Source organism: Diorhabda sublineata, chromosome 4 (assembly GCF_026230105.1).
Source record: "Diorhabda sublineata isolate icDioSubl1.1 chromosome 4, icDioSubl1.1, whole genome shotgun sequence".
NCBI lineage: Eukaryota > Metazoa > Arthropoda > Insecta > Coleoptera > Chrysomelidae > Diorhabda > Diorhabda sublineata.
In genome coordinates this window covers 29,212,211-29,228,990 of record NC_079477.1, presented here as the reverse complement: position 1 = coordinate 29,228,990, position 16,780 = coordinate 29,212,211, and the positions used below count along the sequence as shown (strand labels likewise).

Below are 16,780 nucleotides of genomic sequence, written 5' to 3'. Positions count from 1 at the left end.
GACATCTCAGTCGACCTCCAGCCATTGTTACAGTAAATGGAGAATCTCGCCAGTTATAAGATTTAATCTGGGATACGGTAAGAAAAAGCTCCACCATCGGTCTTTCAAATAGAATGAAGAGTTTGTTTTATTTAGACTAAAACCCAAATGTACGAGTATCGATCACTCTGGATGAAGATTGGACGATTAGCTTTTGCCTAGTTTTCTATAAGTTTTGTTTGCTATTGTTAGAAAGCAACGCTATCATAACTTTCAAATTGTCTAACTGACTTATAGGACGGAATCGAATCAGCAAATATCTGACGAGATTAGGACTAGAAGTATATAATAATTTCAGATTTTGTGGGGAAGAGGAAGAAATTGAGGATCCCATAGCGTACAGCCGATGCAGAAGATGCTTTAGGATAAGAAACTTGTATCAACGAAAATGTATCCTCCTCAAAGCCATCCCAAATTATTTAGTGTAATATAGATATATAGGTAACTAGAGCTGTGTAAGTGGTTGAGCGAAAGATCATACAGCGTCGAGATCAGCTTTAATAAGGCACACAATATGCAATAGAGGTCGTTGTTTCATATATATGTATATAATTCAATCTAATGTACCCAGGGAATAATAAAAGGAAAAACAAAACATGCAGAAGTTTTGAATTTATTCAAAAAATTATGTCCCACTGCACTGCAAGGAATTTATTAGGAAAGTTATATCTTCTTCAACAAGTGGCATTTCCATTCAAGCATAGATTGGTCACTCAATACTATGTGTTTTTAGAGGACTCTCTATGTGGCGGTTTTTAAGTTTTATGATTATAATCACGAATATCATTTACCATTGGTGATCAATTATTTTCTTGATTGTATGTTTTCCCTTATTTGGATAAATCCAATATTAATTACAATATCAATAAACTCCAATCTTGGTTCTTCGAATGCTGTAATTTCAAATAGAATGAAGGCGACCTACTTCAAGAGTTTGCTTCGTATTTTTGACCATAAATTGTGTATAAGGAAAAGCTTCACTAATAAATATTTTGGTAAGAGCAGAGTGATGATATATAATAGTTATTTTATTTAATTCTATGGAGTAAAAAGAGATACAAGTGACTAATTGGTTTTTATGTAGACTGTTATATAAGCGTATGAATTGCCCAGTAAAGAAGAGAAATATAATAACGAAAAAACGAATAATTACTTTAAAATAGAGAGTGTTACATCTTTAAATTGAATATGACTGATGTTTACTTTATTTCTTTAACCTTCTTCAGAATTTTCCCTTATGAGCTCGTCATTTTTATCATCCACAGAAAAGAAGTCTTACGTTAAAAATTTTTTTAGAATTTTACGACGCTAATCAAGAAGGTTAATTATTGAGAAAAACAATAATCGACTCTGACACTTATCAAATGGTCAGTAAGCTATGAATATATAAATTTCATAATAGGATGTAGCAGACAGATATTCAGAAGCTTTCTAACAAGTCCAGCGTGCCGACATAATCGAAAGCTATCTGGACATCCATGAAAATATCGGCTACATAATGTTTTAAGTAGTTAACCATTTCAGGCAGGTTCTTCAATACGGTCCCGTCTAAAAGCGGAGATTCTCCCATCTCAACAAACCGATTGTAAAGGGTTAATGTATTGGGATGTTTTCATTAATATGGACGATTCCGTGGAAGTTATAGTTTTAATAATAATTGTCTGTTAGTATTAAGTCGACGCTTCTCTTGCCTGTAAATTTGTTGAATTGCTCTCAAAACGCACCACATTTTCTGCTCTTCAGCATATATTCAAGGCCTGACTTTAACTTCCTTAAATGTGACTCTAGCCACTTCAATGTTGACAGTTGACAGTTTCACTTGGATGATTTTGAATAACATAAATTCTTAATGTTCAGAAATTATTTGTTTTGCCTGTTTTGTCTAAATTAATGAATAACAGTGAATGATGATGAAAAAGAAAACATCAGCGATGAAGAGTTACTCGAATCCACGCCTCCTGATCTCACCGAAGAAAGCAATGCGGCCGTTCATAATTCGTTGCCGGATAAATCTCGTGCAAGGTATGAAAAACAGTACGAGCTCTTTATGAAGTGGTGTCACAAGAAACAGGCGAAAAATCCAACAGAAAACGTAGTGCTCGCTTATATTTCTACACCTACAAATTGTATCGAAATCACAAACACACCTACAGAAATTCCATCAACATCTAGTAGAGATATACATATTCCATCTGCATCCAATCCAATAAATATTAATAATTGTTCCTGGAGGTACAATCAACATGGCTTTTTGCAAATAATTAATAAATTAATATTGACAATGCAAATATCATTAAGTACATTATATTGTGCAATAAATAAAATGTTTATAATTCTCTATTATTTAGTTTCTTTCCTCGGTGTAATTGAAAAAGTTTTGAATCTTATGCGTCGTCTAAAAAATGTTGTGTACACCTTGGCTGATATACTACTTTGTTGGACGAGTCCAACAAAGCAGCACTTTCAGTCCTTAGCATACAATAACTACTGTGTAAAAGATATCTTTTGTTATAAAATAACTGAATCTCGAGGAATGCGTCCACCTCTAGAATCTAATGCACTAGAAAAAGTCGTACTTTCTTATAAACTCGGTTTGGACAGATACGGTCTAACTTTCCACATTAAGTTCAAGTAGATAATATACAACGTGTGGCACGCAAAATAACGATCAAACAAAATTCGTGTACACAGGGGGTCTGAAAACGTTTTAAACATGTGTCAGGATTTGTGTAATTTTTAATACCCACAATCACTTCAGCTACTATTAGATAAATAATATATCTAACCCGTATCTCAATTTATTAAAAGAAACGAGCCCAGTTTAATGTTTCATGGGAGGAATTTTAATTGAATCTACTCTAATATGATGCCGAAACATGCAAGGTATACAGGTGGTTTTAAAAATGTCGATGAGGGATATGAAATGCCACTTAGCATGCGGAATTTTTTTAAATACTTTCGGTGTATTCTCAAAGAAAAATTTCACATGCCTCAGATAATTACTCAAAATAATAACAGTTAAAAGCAGAAATATCTCGTTTAATGTTTTGTGAAATTAATTATATTGATAAATGTACCGTTAATTTTTGATGCATTAGAATTCTAGTGGACTTGGCACTTTTATATATTAAAGCTGCTAATATTTCATACAGTGATTTATTAAATTTAATTATATAGGAGAAATGCATGCTTTCAGGTGATAAAAGCAGAAGAAAACAACCTTCCAAGATGGATAATTTATTCTAAACATAAAAAGTTATAAAAATAGTAAAACCATATAAAAATGAGTTTTCTGAACATTCTTTTTCGATACGTCAATTAAATAAATTGAATTGGTAAAATATCAATCTGAGACAGACAAATTTCCATTATTTTTCACTATTATACACTAATATTTAGCTCTACTATTCAACTATAAAACACAAAAGCTTTCTTAGCTTTAACTTCTGCATAACGTAATTAATAGAATTTTTGGAAATAATTCCAAATGTTTTGATTTTTGTTTACTAGACACTAAATTTTAATTTGATAACAAACCAAGAATATTTGAATTGACAGCATTTTTTATATTCAAACTTGATTAGGCTTAATTGTATGCCATTTTTGTTTATAGTGAAATATTTTTTTCTTAATCAAAAGATAATTATTCAAATTTAGTGGAGAAGAAAAGTATCTAAGTAAGATTAATCATAAACGTAAGATATATATGAAGTGTCAAATGTTAAAGGCTTAATATCGAGCAACAAAATGTGTGTGAATATAAAAAGTAAGCATAGAAATCGACTTCATAATGTGTTAATTTTTAAAAAACAAAATAATTATTATTCATAGACTTCATTCAAACTACTCTATTAGTCTCTTTCTGTTTAGATTGAAGTTTCTAATCAAATTTTCATTTAATTTGATTTGGCATTTTGTATACTTTGGCACTCTTGATGATACTAAATAATTCAATTGGAAAAGGGTAGAATATTCGATAATATCGATTGAATAAACTCAATTCTTATATAAAACAAAATATTCTAAAGCCTTTAAAATTTGACTAACAGATATGTTCACAACAAACAAACCTTTTTATTATAATTTCTCCTAAAGATTGTGCCAAGCATAAAATTTGAAAAAAGTTATTTGAAAATTTTTTATACATCTCTGATTTTTTTCGATTGTAACAAAGGTTGCTGACTGTTTACTTGAATAAAAAAGAAGTTTCTGTTGTCGAAACTTCCTGCACCATTATATCACGAAGCTTTCTAGAATTTCCAGGAGCCAGCACATGTCTCCGTAAACTTTTCACCATCTCATCCGCAATGTATTAAATGGACCGCAAACGAACAGGCCAGACAACTTGCGTGAATTGAACCAGTCAAGATACTGGATAATGAAGTGTGAGGCTGGTGCGTCGTCTCCAAGAATATTCATGTACAGTACAACGTAGAACCTAGAACCTTTTTTAGGTACCTGCATACAGTCAACGTCCCATTCTCGATAAAGACTAACTCCGTGCGAACATGAAAAGATAAACCTTCCCATAGCTAATCTGATCCTCCACCAATTGGAAGTTACTGGACAATGAACGCTTGAGCACATTTTTCGCCTTGTCACCACACTATTACATGCTTATCTGAGCCCGTAAGACATAATCAGCATTCCATTCAATTATGTTCACATTTTCCATTTCTTGGAGAGAATTTGTAAAGGAAACTGCCCTGAACGTTCGGTTTCTCAAAAAAGTGGTTGTCTCTAGCTGTTGTAGACCTACCTCATCCTTAACCAGTTCTTCGTGTTAGCAAATCAGTCTCTTCGTATCACCAATGATGCCCATTGTAATACACCGACGACAATGACAATACTACACAAACAATAGACAGAACCAAAAAAATATGCTGATAATTATTTTTAGGAATTTAAGTGTTGGGCCCTTTTTTTGTCAAACGCTTATCAAAACGACAGAAACTTTTTGTTTACTCAAGCAATTAATTAGGAACCTTTGGCTGTAACCGAACAAAAAACCAAAAAAATGAAAATCTCAAATTACGGGGAGATTCTAATTTTATTATCAGCAATGTATTCATTGAAAAAATTGAGAGAATGAAAAAAATTGATTACATCAATATCATTGGTTAGCTTTGTTGATAATAAACAGAATAATAATAAATAATTATAAATCTATAAATATAAATAATTTTTTTTCTCTTGTTTCAGATCAAATATCCCGTTTTAAGACAAGCAACGAATACTAAGAAGATACATTTAGTGTAATCAAAAATAATTGATGGAACTCAAGGAAACTGTGATAATGGATTTAACAGGAACATTAACTAGTGAAGAAATAAAAACGGACTTTTTCGATTTCGTTGTGCCTTCCGACTCGAACGATAATCAGTGCATTCAACAATTTTCGAAACAAATGCGTAACATAAACCCATTTTTAGAAAGTTTAGAAGATTCTAAAGAAACTAACAATAACACAATGTTAATAACCGAATTACCAGATAGTTTGAACGATGGCTTCGAACCGACTTTATGGAACGTAAAAGACACTGTTAAAATAGAAACCGCCTTGTTAGAAGATTTAAATAAATATTGTTGGATGTCCACTACGAACGAGGTAGAACAATTAAGTCCAGAAAAGACTAATAACACTGATGAACAAATCTACACCCTGACAGTATTAAATGGAGTTGACCAAAGTGCTACGTGGTACCGTTTACCGAAAGAGGATGAATCAATGTCGAGTCCAAGTTCTATGGAACAATTGCAAGTTGGAATTGATATAGACTCAATACTAAGTGTTATGCCTAGCGGTCAAATAAACAATTATAATAATTTCAACGAAAATAACGTTACAACGAATACAGATGGTCTCATTAAATCCGAAACGTACACTTACGATGAAAACAAAGATGAAATAACCAACGCTCTTATAGTCGGTAGTCCCATGTTAGAATCTCAAGATAGTTTCGAAAATAACAACAACGATTGGAAAGTATCGAACAATAATAATAATAATGAAAAAGAATCACCTGATTCTCTCCTGAGGAGCGCCCTTCAAGGAAAAGCGTATATACGATATAACGGTACTTTCAAACCCCTACAACAAAAATCCCCCCAAAACGATAATAACAACGTAGAACTAAGGAAAGTTCTATCCACACCCCCATCGAAAACCGAAACAGTATTTCTCAAAGACGACCAGCAAGATAAGATACCCACCATAGTAGCTGGAATAGACGCCAATGGAAAAATAATTTTTGAAGAGCATATAGTAGGTAAAGTGGTTCGAGAAACTGAGAACTCAACCAACTCCCAGAACGTCGACGATCTCCTTCTGAGCCAATTGGACCATTCGTATCCCGAAGACTTCGAAAAATTGAAGAGAATCGAAAACGAAGTCGCTGAATCCGTTCACCAATATTGCCAGCTGGATACTTCGGGCGAAAATAGTATTACTTCCGTTGGAGGTGAACAAATAGGGCTGTTGTATATAAATACGCCGATTCAAACCACCACACCGACGGTATTGAGTACGAAGCCTACTAAGAAGTATAAGAGACAAAACAGCGGTAGTAAATCGCAAGCAACTGTTCAAAGTGCTACTCCAAACAACGTAGTGAGAAAGGAAAGGTCTTTACATTATTGTAATATTTGTTCTAAGGGTTTCAAAGATAAATATTCTGTCAATGTTCACATCAGAACGCATACGGGCGAAAAACCCTTTGCGTGTAGTCTATGTGGTAAGAGTTTTAGGCAAAAGGCTCACCTGGCTAAACATTACCAGACTCATATAGCGCAGAAGAACGCTGTAGCGGCAGGTAATGTTACCACAGTAAAAGGTAAATCAAGGTAGCTTTTTATTCATTTTGTTGTTTATTCATGTTGTGTTGTTTTGCATTTCAAGTATTATATGTCTCTCAAATAATTCATTATTTCATAAATATCAAAATACACCATCATCAAGAATAGACGTTATATATATTAATTAAAAAAAAATATTTACTCCGCCAATGATTTATTCAAAGTATCTGTTCGTTTACAACAGGTAAGATCTTTACGTATACAAATGAAAATTATAAACGTGTTATTTAAACAATCTGTTTGCAAATATTCTTGTTCTTTCCATGAATACGCAATACAGTTTTTAATATGACAAGGGTCAATATTCACGTGTACGAGGCTTCTGTATAAAAAACTTCAATTTGGTTTTTAATACGAATTATTTTAGAAAGGAATGTATCATAAATTTTAGCGAATTATGTCCGATATTTCATTATAAAATCTCAAATTTCACAACACAAAATTTGAAAATATCCTCATCTTTCTCATGAATAATCAATTATACAGAGTTAATACGAATATAAAGGATATAAAAAGGATCCAAATAACTTGGTATGTATTAAGTTACATTAAGGAGTGATTTTATGGGTAAAAGAATGCAAATTATACATGCATTCTCAAAATTACACAAAAAATATTCTTGTTCTTTATAAAATATCGTTAACATGATATGTGTTAATAACACAATCTGATCTTATAATTTGTTCATTGAGTAGTTCTTGTTACAGTTAAGGGTAAATTCTAGAATCTTTTAATTCTTTGTTTTGAAATTATGAATATAAAGCTGAATGTTTTGAATAGAAGACAATAAGAATGCTCTATATTAATTAACCATACCAAATCATCTGATGCCCTCAATCAAAATTTTCACGTTCCTGTGTCTATCAATCACATTCTCACCGATTAAAAACAATACTTTACCATATATCAGTAATTAAATCTGAAATCTAACCTTAAGAAAACACTCAATAAAGTCTTAGAGTTCCTCATACTTAACCAGCTTGTACCACAAAATATAATCCGATATAACATTTCCAAGGTAGTAGATTTTTTGATCCTATGCCAACGACTAGATCTTTCGAGGCATATTAATATATATTTTTAAAGAATTTCTTTAGTAAAGTTAATTGCCGTTAAATAGCAGCAATAATTAAGTACTTTCATCTTTAAATTAATGCACTAATGTTTTTAACCACTTTTTGCATGGAAATGAAACTGATCCAAATCTATACTTGAATATCCTCCTCCTCTAAATTGACAAGACAAGGACAAATAACTTGATGTAACCTACATTTATTTTTCTATCAGTGTTTCTAATTATATTGACATACTTGTTTATAAAAGAATTTGAATACGAAAGTTCACAATTCAATTAAATTAGAATTTCTTATGTAAATAACTGAATGGTAACTTTATTTCTAAAATGAATTGTGGTAATTATATATGAAAATAAAGAATTTTTAAACTCAAATTAGTAATATGTATATGATTCTAAAACGAAATCTAGTCCATGAAAATATATATTTTTGTACTTTTAACGAGAATAGTTTTAGCTATAATTTGAGCTGTCTTTTTTTATAGCCAATGCCAAAAGCATTGAAAAATGACCTTTATAAAGTCACGTGCTGAAAATATTAAAAAACCTTTTTTTAACCAAATCAAAATAAACGAAACATAATCATTTATGTTTAATAGAACTTATTATTGACGGTATTGAATTTTATATTAACTATTATAATTCATAAAAATTAAGATGAATAAAACAATGAACAATCCCTGATATTATTACCACGTATAGTATAAGAAGGAGCCATATCCCCATATACTTCTACAAAATATAAGATGTTAATAATACTTATTCATGTTCATTTGAATTTCCGAAAAAAAAACCCATTTCACGTTGTGTTGCAAAAAAAGCTTTTTTTATTCAAATTATTTGTGTTGTATTGTATTGTTGATACGTCTTAAGTGTTTTGCCGCTTATATTCCAGCTTATGTTCGCTAATAACTTCTCTTAATTAACTTTTACATTGTTATCATCATCAAAGACGCTTATTTTCAGTTTCTGGATTAGTGTAGTAGTAGTGTAAACAGTGGGTTCAGTACCCTCTCTTCTTCTAGACTCCGTGATACCTTTCGATTCAGGAGACGTTGAACTAGTTAAGTTAGCCCTTTATCAGCATTAGCAGTCAATTCATAAAATAAAGTGTATCGCTGCAACTTAGTCCATAAAATTGTACAGCTCCATACTTTTGATTTATCATTCAGATATGCCAAAGAAAGGAGTCCATTCAAAATTACTTAAATTCTACCATTCTACGTTTTAGAAAATTATAACATGTTATATCGTTCTACTAAGTAGATTTATTCATATAATTCAAATTTAGCTTTTTGCATCAAGAGCTTTCAATAGAAATAGTGAACTCTAAAGAATATTGTTTGTTGATAACTGTGGAGGTTCAGCGTGGGCGGATGTAATTTGGGCGCTAAAGGATTACTTTTTACAACATGTAAACTAGGCACCAAGACCGAAGGGTCATTTTAATCCTATGTGTATTTTGGGCGCTAACCGACTGAAGTACATGATTTATGAAATACAGTTATTTATTAAATCACCGACATTTATAATAAGATATATTTTTGTATTTTTAGATTTTCCTATAATAGAAATGACCTTTTATCACTTAAGGTCTGAAAAAATTTACCGTTAGAGGGGGCTACTTTGCACTTTTTTTAAATGAACAATCTGCCCTTAATAAAGTTTCCTCACAACATGTTTATAACACTCTACAGAATAAAGTAAATTTCATATTTCTTTATATTTTTATTTAGTACTTAAGTACATATTACATATAAAATAAGAGATTTACATAACCTAACCTAACCTAACCTACTTAAAAATCTATCAACTTTCCCTCTATTGGGTTATTTAATGACTCGACCTACCTGCACTTCTTAGCGCCGAAAATACATGTCGGATTATCTACCCTTCTTGGTCAGACAGGTAAAGAAGGATGGTTAGCGTCCAAATTACACCCGCCGTTCAGCGTCATCTAGCAAAGTTTCATTCGTATAGCTTTTTTTTTTTAAAACGTCAAAGAATAATTAAATAACAAATATGTTTACACTGGAACACTTTTATCCATTTTTCTTCAAAATAGGACAGTTTTTACCAAAAAGTTATACAATATCTGTGCTCAACTTAAATTTTCTTGCTTCACTAGCTTCGCTCTATACACTTTTTCGCTGCGTATCATAAATACGTATTCACTTAATCCATTTTTTGTCATTCTAATTGTTTTTCACTTTAAATTCTCAGTATATCCAATCTCATTAAATTCTTTATAAAACGTATGGTATTTTCTTTAATGCTACGTTTACACGTTTATCGACAACTGTCTACAGACACAAGCGTGGAAATGGAGCTTGACTTGTGTAAGCGCTTGCGACGAATTTAAATGTTGGCTCCTATTGATTATTTTAATACTTACCTTTTCTATGGATTTTTAACATACACCATATTCTTTGTTTGTTTTTTTGTTTGTTGACACAATTTGAGCGGCCATTTCCACCATATTTGCTTCCACAGCTTGCCTCTTTAGAACATACAACGCGCTCCCAAGGTAGTAAATAGCAACTAAGCGTTTATAAAGACTTGGAGCTAGAGGAGGTTTGCCAAGCCTCGATAATACTAGCAGAACAAAATTAGTATTATCTGCTTTCTCCAAATACTGAGAAATTCTATCATAATTTATACTTGGAAGTAAAAAATATATTTATTAGTTTTAAAAACGAAGTAGTCGAGAATACCAACTTTGACAAATGTGTCATTCATTATAGAACCTTAAAAATAAAAGATTGCACTGAAATTTTTTATTTGAAATTGAACACGAATCGAAATGTTTATATTTCCAAATTTCCCTCTTATTAAGCCTCGAATATTGTGACTACGAAACTCTCAACTATCTATATTCATTTGGGGGGTCTAAAACCCTTATCCAACCTTTCATTCAATTAAGTTGAAACATGAATTGAATGAATGGAAGACGATAATGCTTATTTTTATTTTGCATCGTATCTCATCCTTGCAAAGTGTTTTAATTACTTCCAACATTTCATTAGTTTTGTTGATGTCTTTGTCTCTTAAATTATTTAACAACAACTAAACTTCCATCACAAAAGTTTGATTCAGTAAATGGATGATCTCTAATGGAGTTGGAGTGGGGTTGGTTATCTTATTAACTTCTTTCCCTTCTGCCTCAAATATTTTGATGCTATAAGGATGTTTTTGTTCCGTTTCATACAGGATATAGGAACAATTTGAGATTGTGAAAATATTATTTTTTTTCTAAAACGTATTATTTACTCCTTGTAATCTAACTTATTGATATTCATGATAGATTAGCGTAGGTTTCTCACATAATGTTTTATGTATACTCAGTTCAAATGTTTATTCATTGTCCTGATAGTATAATTAATGTTATCGATGTTATAATTTGCATTCATTGTATCAGGTGAAATTAATATTCATGTATATTAATTCATTTTGTATCTGCTGCTGGCAACGTTAAACTAATATTCGAATAATTATTTTGAATTGACTCAATATTTTAAAAATTGACAGACTAGTGGGTTGCAAAATAAGCTGCACTTGAGTATGAAACTCAGCAGAGACTAAAAGAATTAACAGAGGCAGCCAATATTAGAGTACATATATCGATGTTGAGACATGGAAACATTGTTAACAACAGAGCCAGCCAATGTTGTTATAGAAAATTTATAAGAATTGTTGAAGTTTGAATTAATGGTTTGATACACATAAACATACTTTTTGACATTTTTCTTTTATAGAACATCAATTTGTTGTTGATGAAGTTTCGTTGAAGTAATTAAAATGATTGTTTCAATGTCAATAGTGTCCTAGCCATATCAGTATATTATTACGATTATCAAATTAAGTAACTGTTTCCAGTTTATAAAAAAGATCAAATTTTTCAATCGATCTTTCTCTTTTTAGAAGATACAGTTGTAGTAAGTTACAAGATCCCCTTCTCTATGAGTTGTTATTTTTTTGCTTAACCATTCATTAGTAACACTGATAGTGATATGTAATATATTTAACCTTCTGGACTCTGTAACTACAAGATCACCTGCATACTTTCTGAACCTAACATAATGAATAGCTGAGAGTTCTGAGCTGAGTATAGCTTATTTTCAGATTCTAATAAGATATCTTTATCTCTAATTTGCCCTCATCGCTATGTATCAACCTCTTTTTTCTAAAATGATTGAGGTTTACAATTTAAAACCTTAAAAACATGGTACTGAGTTTTACCTGTAGCGGTTTCTTTGTGATAGTGCTATTGTGATCCCAAAAACTATGTGTGTATTGTCATAGTGGAAGAAACAGTTTCCTGGCTGCACAAATCAGGTCTTTTTTGAGCAGTACTCAATGACAGTTGATCAATTGTTACTTAAAGGTCCGTAAGCACAGAAGCTCGAATTTTGTGAACATTTTCGTCGATTTCTACAGTTGATGAGCATCTCCTACGAGGTTTGGTATCAATCGACAATTTTAAACCTTACAAATCACTCATAGTTTTGAGACTTATCCATCTTTGTAAGCTGTTTTCAACATGAAAATAGTTTTGGTTTCATTTTTAGCGAGTAGAAAACATAATTTGACAACTGCGCGTTGTTCACATCATGAAAATTTGAACAAGAACAAAATCGTGATAGCAAAAACAGAACAAACAACTTGTATAAAAGTTTATGGGGGCTTGTTTGAATGGGCATAAACAGCTGATAAGGCAGAGAAAAAACATCGGCTTACTATCTTAACGTACTCAGAACCTCAATGCCAACATAAAACTTCATTTCATGAATAACACCTAAAATCTCTTGTAAATATTCTGCCAAGTATGGAATTATGCAGATAACTTGTAAATTGCTTTCTTCTTTTTTCTTTTTTTTCCTCCTTTTACTTCAACTACAGTTATTTAGATAATTCATTGTATATGTTTGAATTTGAAGCAAATGTAGCACTTATCTTTTGTTTAGTTGCAAAAATCTTATTTTGGAATCTTTCAAGTAATAACATTCTATCCAACACTTCTATCCAGTTTTTCGACATATGCTTAATTATCATTATCATTGCGTGCTTTTTTTGATTTGTTTAAATGTTCAACACAGCATTAAAGTCACTTACGAGTTCACGTTTAGGAGGTTACCTTATATGACTATATAATAGTATTTTGTGCAAATAATGATGGTTCATCAAAATGATTTTTACACTTTAAGAGTAACGAATAGAATACTGTACTTTATCTACAAGTATTATATTATTATTAATTTTTGTCAACATGATAAATATAATAAATAGTAATACAATAATTGTTGAAAATTTCAGGTGGAATTAGTTTCTTCCTATAGTAATTTTACTTGTTCTTGTTAATACTAGTACATTTTTACTCGTTCTAGCTTTTTATTTATGTTGTCGTCGATTTTACTTTCGAAAATTGCGGTTGATGTCCACTCTAGTAGTTCTTGAGAACCGTGATGTCACTCACATAAACTCTTGTCAATGATCGACAAATTGAATGACACGTATAAAATTTTGTAAATATACCAATTTGTTTGCCTATAGCAGCCAACTTTTGTATGCTGCATTTACCTTTCTAGTAAATTAAAAATGAGAACGATAAAAGTTAGAGATCTAAATTACGAAAGAGGTTGACTTTCGAAGATCAATCTTATACATAAACGACTCGAACTGTCCAAATTCTTGTATGTGTGGTGTTCTTTTGAATATGTATTATCTTTATTAATGTAACTTGAAATGCAAAACACTTTTAGTTACATTTTGAAAATGATTACCTATGTTCTCGATATAAATTTGAAATACATACATAAATACTCTTTTTATTAATACTCAATATCGGTTGTTACTTAGAATAATTCTTTGTTATTGTTTTATGTTTATGTGCTGTGATTTTCAAGCGTGAAATTGTATAATCAAAAAAATGTGTGTTAAGTTCAACCTGCCTAAAGTTTTTCTTGCCATGTCTAGAAGTATTATATATCTATAATTATTTATTTATGAACATTTATTTAGATTTATAATTTTTTTATTATTTATGCATACAGGGTAAACTTAGGTACTTTAAGCTTTTTCCTAATCTGAAAGTATTACTGTGTACTGATGATGTAAGCAATTGGATATACACAAGTTTAGTGACTATCCTTTCAATAAATATACCTACCACTAAACTTGATTATTCAAATAACCTTTCATACTATCTCCAGAATAAATTTGACACATAAGAAAAATTCTGCCCTATCCGAAATGACTGCCTTATTGTTGCACATTATGTAGTGCAATTTGAATTGAACTATGTATTACTCCTGAATTGCTAGCAACTGTAAGTTGGTATGAGACCGTAATCGAAACTATGAAGAACAGGTAAATTAGCAAAGGTGATAAGAAAAGAACCCTTTTCACTATGCTCTCAATCTAGTCCTAGTAAAATCTTTTTCAACGTTAAATATTATTTTTGGTCAAAGAAAACAAAATAATCAATTATAATATTACGAAAGATTCGAAAATAATCAAAGTTTTTGAGAATAACATGATGCAAAATCACGAGAGCGTAGTTTCAGTTGTTTTTTGAAAAATACGTCGAAAAACGATTGCAAAATAATAATCCATTATTTTCGATTGCTTCGAAACGCATTTCCGCGTGTTCAGGAGCGTAAAAAATCCGCTTACTTCTAAATTTTCCAACTTATCGAGAAACTTCGAAAGATGGCAACACACATTGTTAGACCTACCAAAAAAACCGAAGAGATTAAGCCCCGTCGCTAAACGTATAGTCCCTTATCCATACGTCGTTACTATGATCGATTCGTGATTTCTAATCGCTAATTTTAATATAAATTATTACATTACCTAACTTTAACTGTCACATACAAGGTGAGCTACAGCTGAAGCACGCTAAGGAGCATGCTCTATTCTCGAGCATAAAACTCAACATTTAGCGTAAAAAAAGGAGACTTCACCTAGTTCTAATTGTTTACTAGCAATATAGGAGTATGACATAATATGGTGTAGAGTGGTTCAGTCATACAGTTAATATTAAAGATAGAGAGACAGCATCATGTGAGGAAAATTGTACTATTGAAAGAGAGAGAAAAAGCAACGGCTTACCAAGGACTCTTCCACAAAGGATGGGACGGTCTACCTAATTAAATCTATCAAACTGTGTCTGACGTCACAAATTACCTCACTCTATAGTTAAATGTGAACATAATAATAAATAATGTAGTTTCTCTCATGTGAACCTCACTTAATTAAGTGACAACTTTCATAGGATGACTACATGCTTGCTGTAATTTGTGACAAAATTGGTTAATGAAAGTAGACTGTCCTATTCCTTGTAGGTTTATCACTCTCTATCTTTCACTAGTCGCTATTGAAATCAAATCCTCATTTCCCATAACTCGCTCTCTCTATTGCTAATATTAACTCTTGTGGCTCAGTTCATCAGGTTTCTCCTTAGACTAGACTACGCATTTCACCAATTAGCGCACAGTGGAACAAATATAGCTTTGACTTAGACCAGTGACTGTTTTTTTTTTCAATATTGGCACAACTTTTTAATATAGAAAATATAAGTATCGCGCAGTCTAGTATTAATTTGCCTAATGGATTGTACCAACATAAAATACGTTAATGACAAAATATTATATCTCCACATAACCTCATTTATATTATAAACATTACAATTCGTTGAAATTCGAAGAACAAATATGCTACACAAATCAAACGTAGATCGTCTAATGGTATCTCCTCTGCTAACCAAGACAACAAAATAACAAGAAGCGTGTCTCCTGTCACAAGGCAATGGCAAACTACTGACAGTATTTCGCCTAGTATAACCTCTTAATCCAACAACCGTAAATCTACTCCTGTTCTCTCTAGGAAAAGGAAAATATCTGCTAGGACTAAGGTCAGCCAGTAGAAGGTTATGATTCGCTTTCTGGAATCGAAAATTCAAAAATAAATTCATCATGCAATTGAATTATCGGAAGAGAATAGAAACACGGAATATGGTCATGCATAGTCGTGCAAAATTGTTTTGACGTTAGCATTTTTAGATGTTTCGCTACCTTCTCAGTCAAAGTAGCAGTTCATGTAATCGTATAATCTAAGTTGTTCATTGATCTTCTAATATATCTTTCTACTTAAGGCAATAAACAATATTCCAAACGATTTGCTACGTCCCCTTCTTGCAATGTATCTAATAATTTCGGTTTACGAGGTTTTAATCTTGTTTGTTTTGATCGTTTCTCGATGAATATACAAGTTTATACAGTTATTGTTGTCGTTTCTAAAAGAATTTTGAAAACATTGTTAATTTTTGGTCTTTCCACTAGTTCCCTTATCATCATAAACGGATTCAATCATGTTCCTTACATGAAAGGTAACAACCGTAGACATAGTAATTACAACCATGATGTAAAACACTACAAGCTGGGAAGCTGCCAATGAGAATTCGCTCCCAAAGAGATGCGCAGAACGAGTCGAAAAGAAGCCCTCGGGAAAAATACACCTTGTAGTTTTTACATCATGATTACAACTTGACGTTCGATCACAGAATACAATCGATTTAACAAATTTCACTTCCACTACCGCTATTTAGCACAAATTAAAAGTGCTGCTAAAGATGGCGTCCGCTTCATAACATGTTGAGTTTGTAGCGTATATGTCACCGAATGATTTGGCTAGGGTTGTACAACGGTTTCATCCGCTGAATGCGACCTTATGATCCAACTAATAATTCTTATCGATTCTTGAGCTTCTAGAACAACAAACTCGTAGCCTTGAACCCATCTATAAACTGAGGAC

The 16,780-nt window shown here is 31.6% G+C and overlaps 1 protein-coding gene across 1 annotated transcript in view; it reads left to right on the top strand.

The window, feature by feature from the left end:
* LOC130442749 (uncharacterized) overlaps positions 1-7,783 on the top strand; it is a 245,412-nt gene extending 237,629 nt beyond the window's left edge. The window contains exon 4 of the mRNA XM_056777098.1: positions 5,242-7,783. Within this exon, the coding sequence (XP_056633076.1) occupies positions 5,312-6,886 (1,575 nt within the window). The 5' untranslated portion in view covers positions 5,242-5,311 and the 3' untranslated portion in view covers positions 6,887-7,783. The remainder of the gene's footprint in view (positions 1-5,241) is intronic.
* The last annotated feature ends 8,997 nt before the right edge of the window (positions 7,784-16,780 follow it).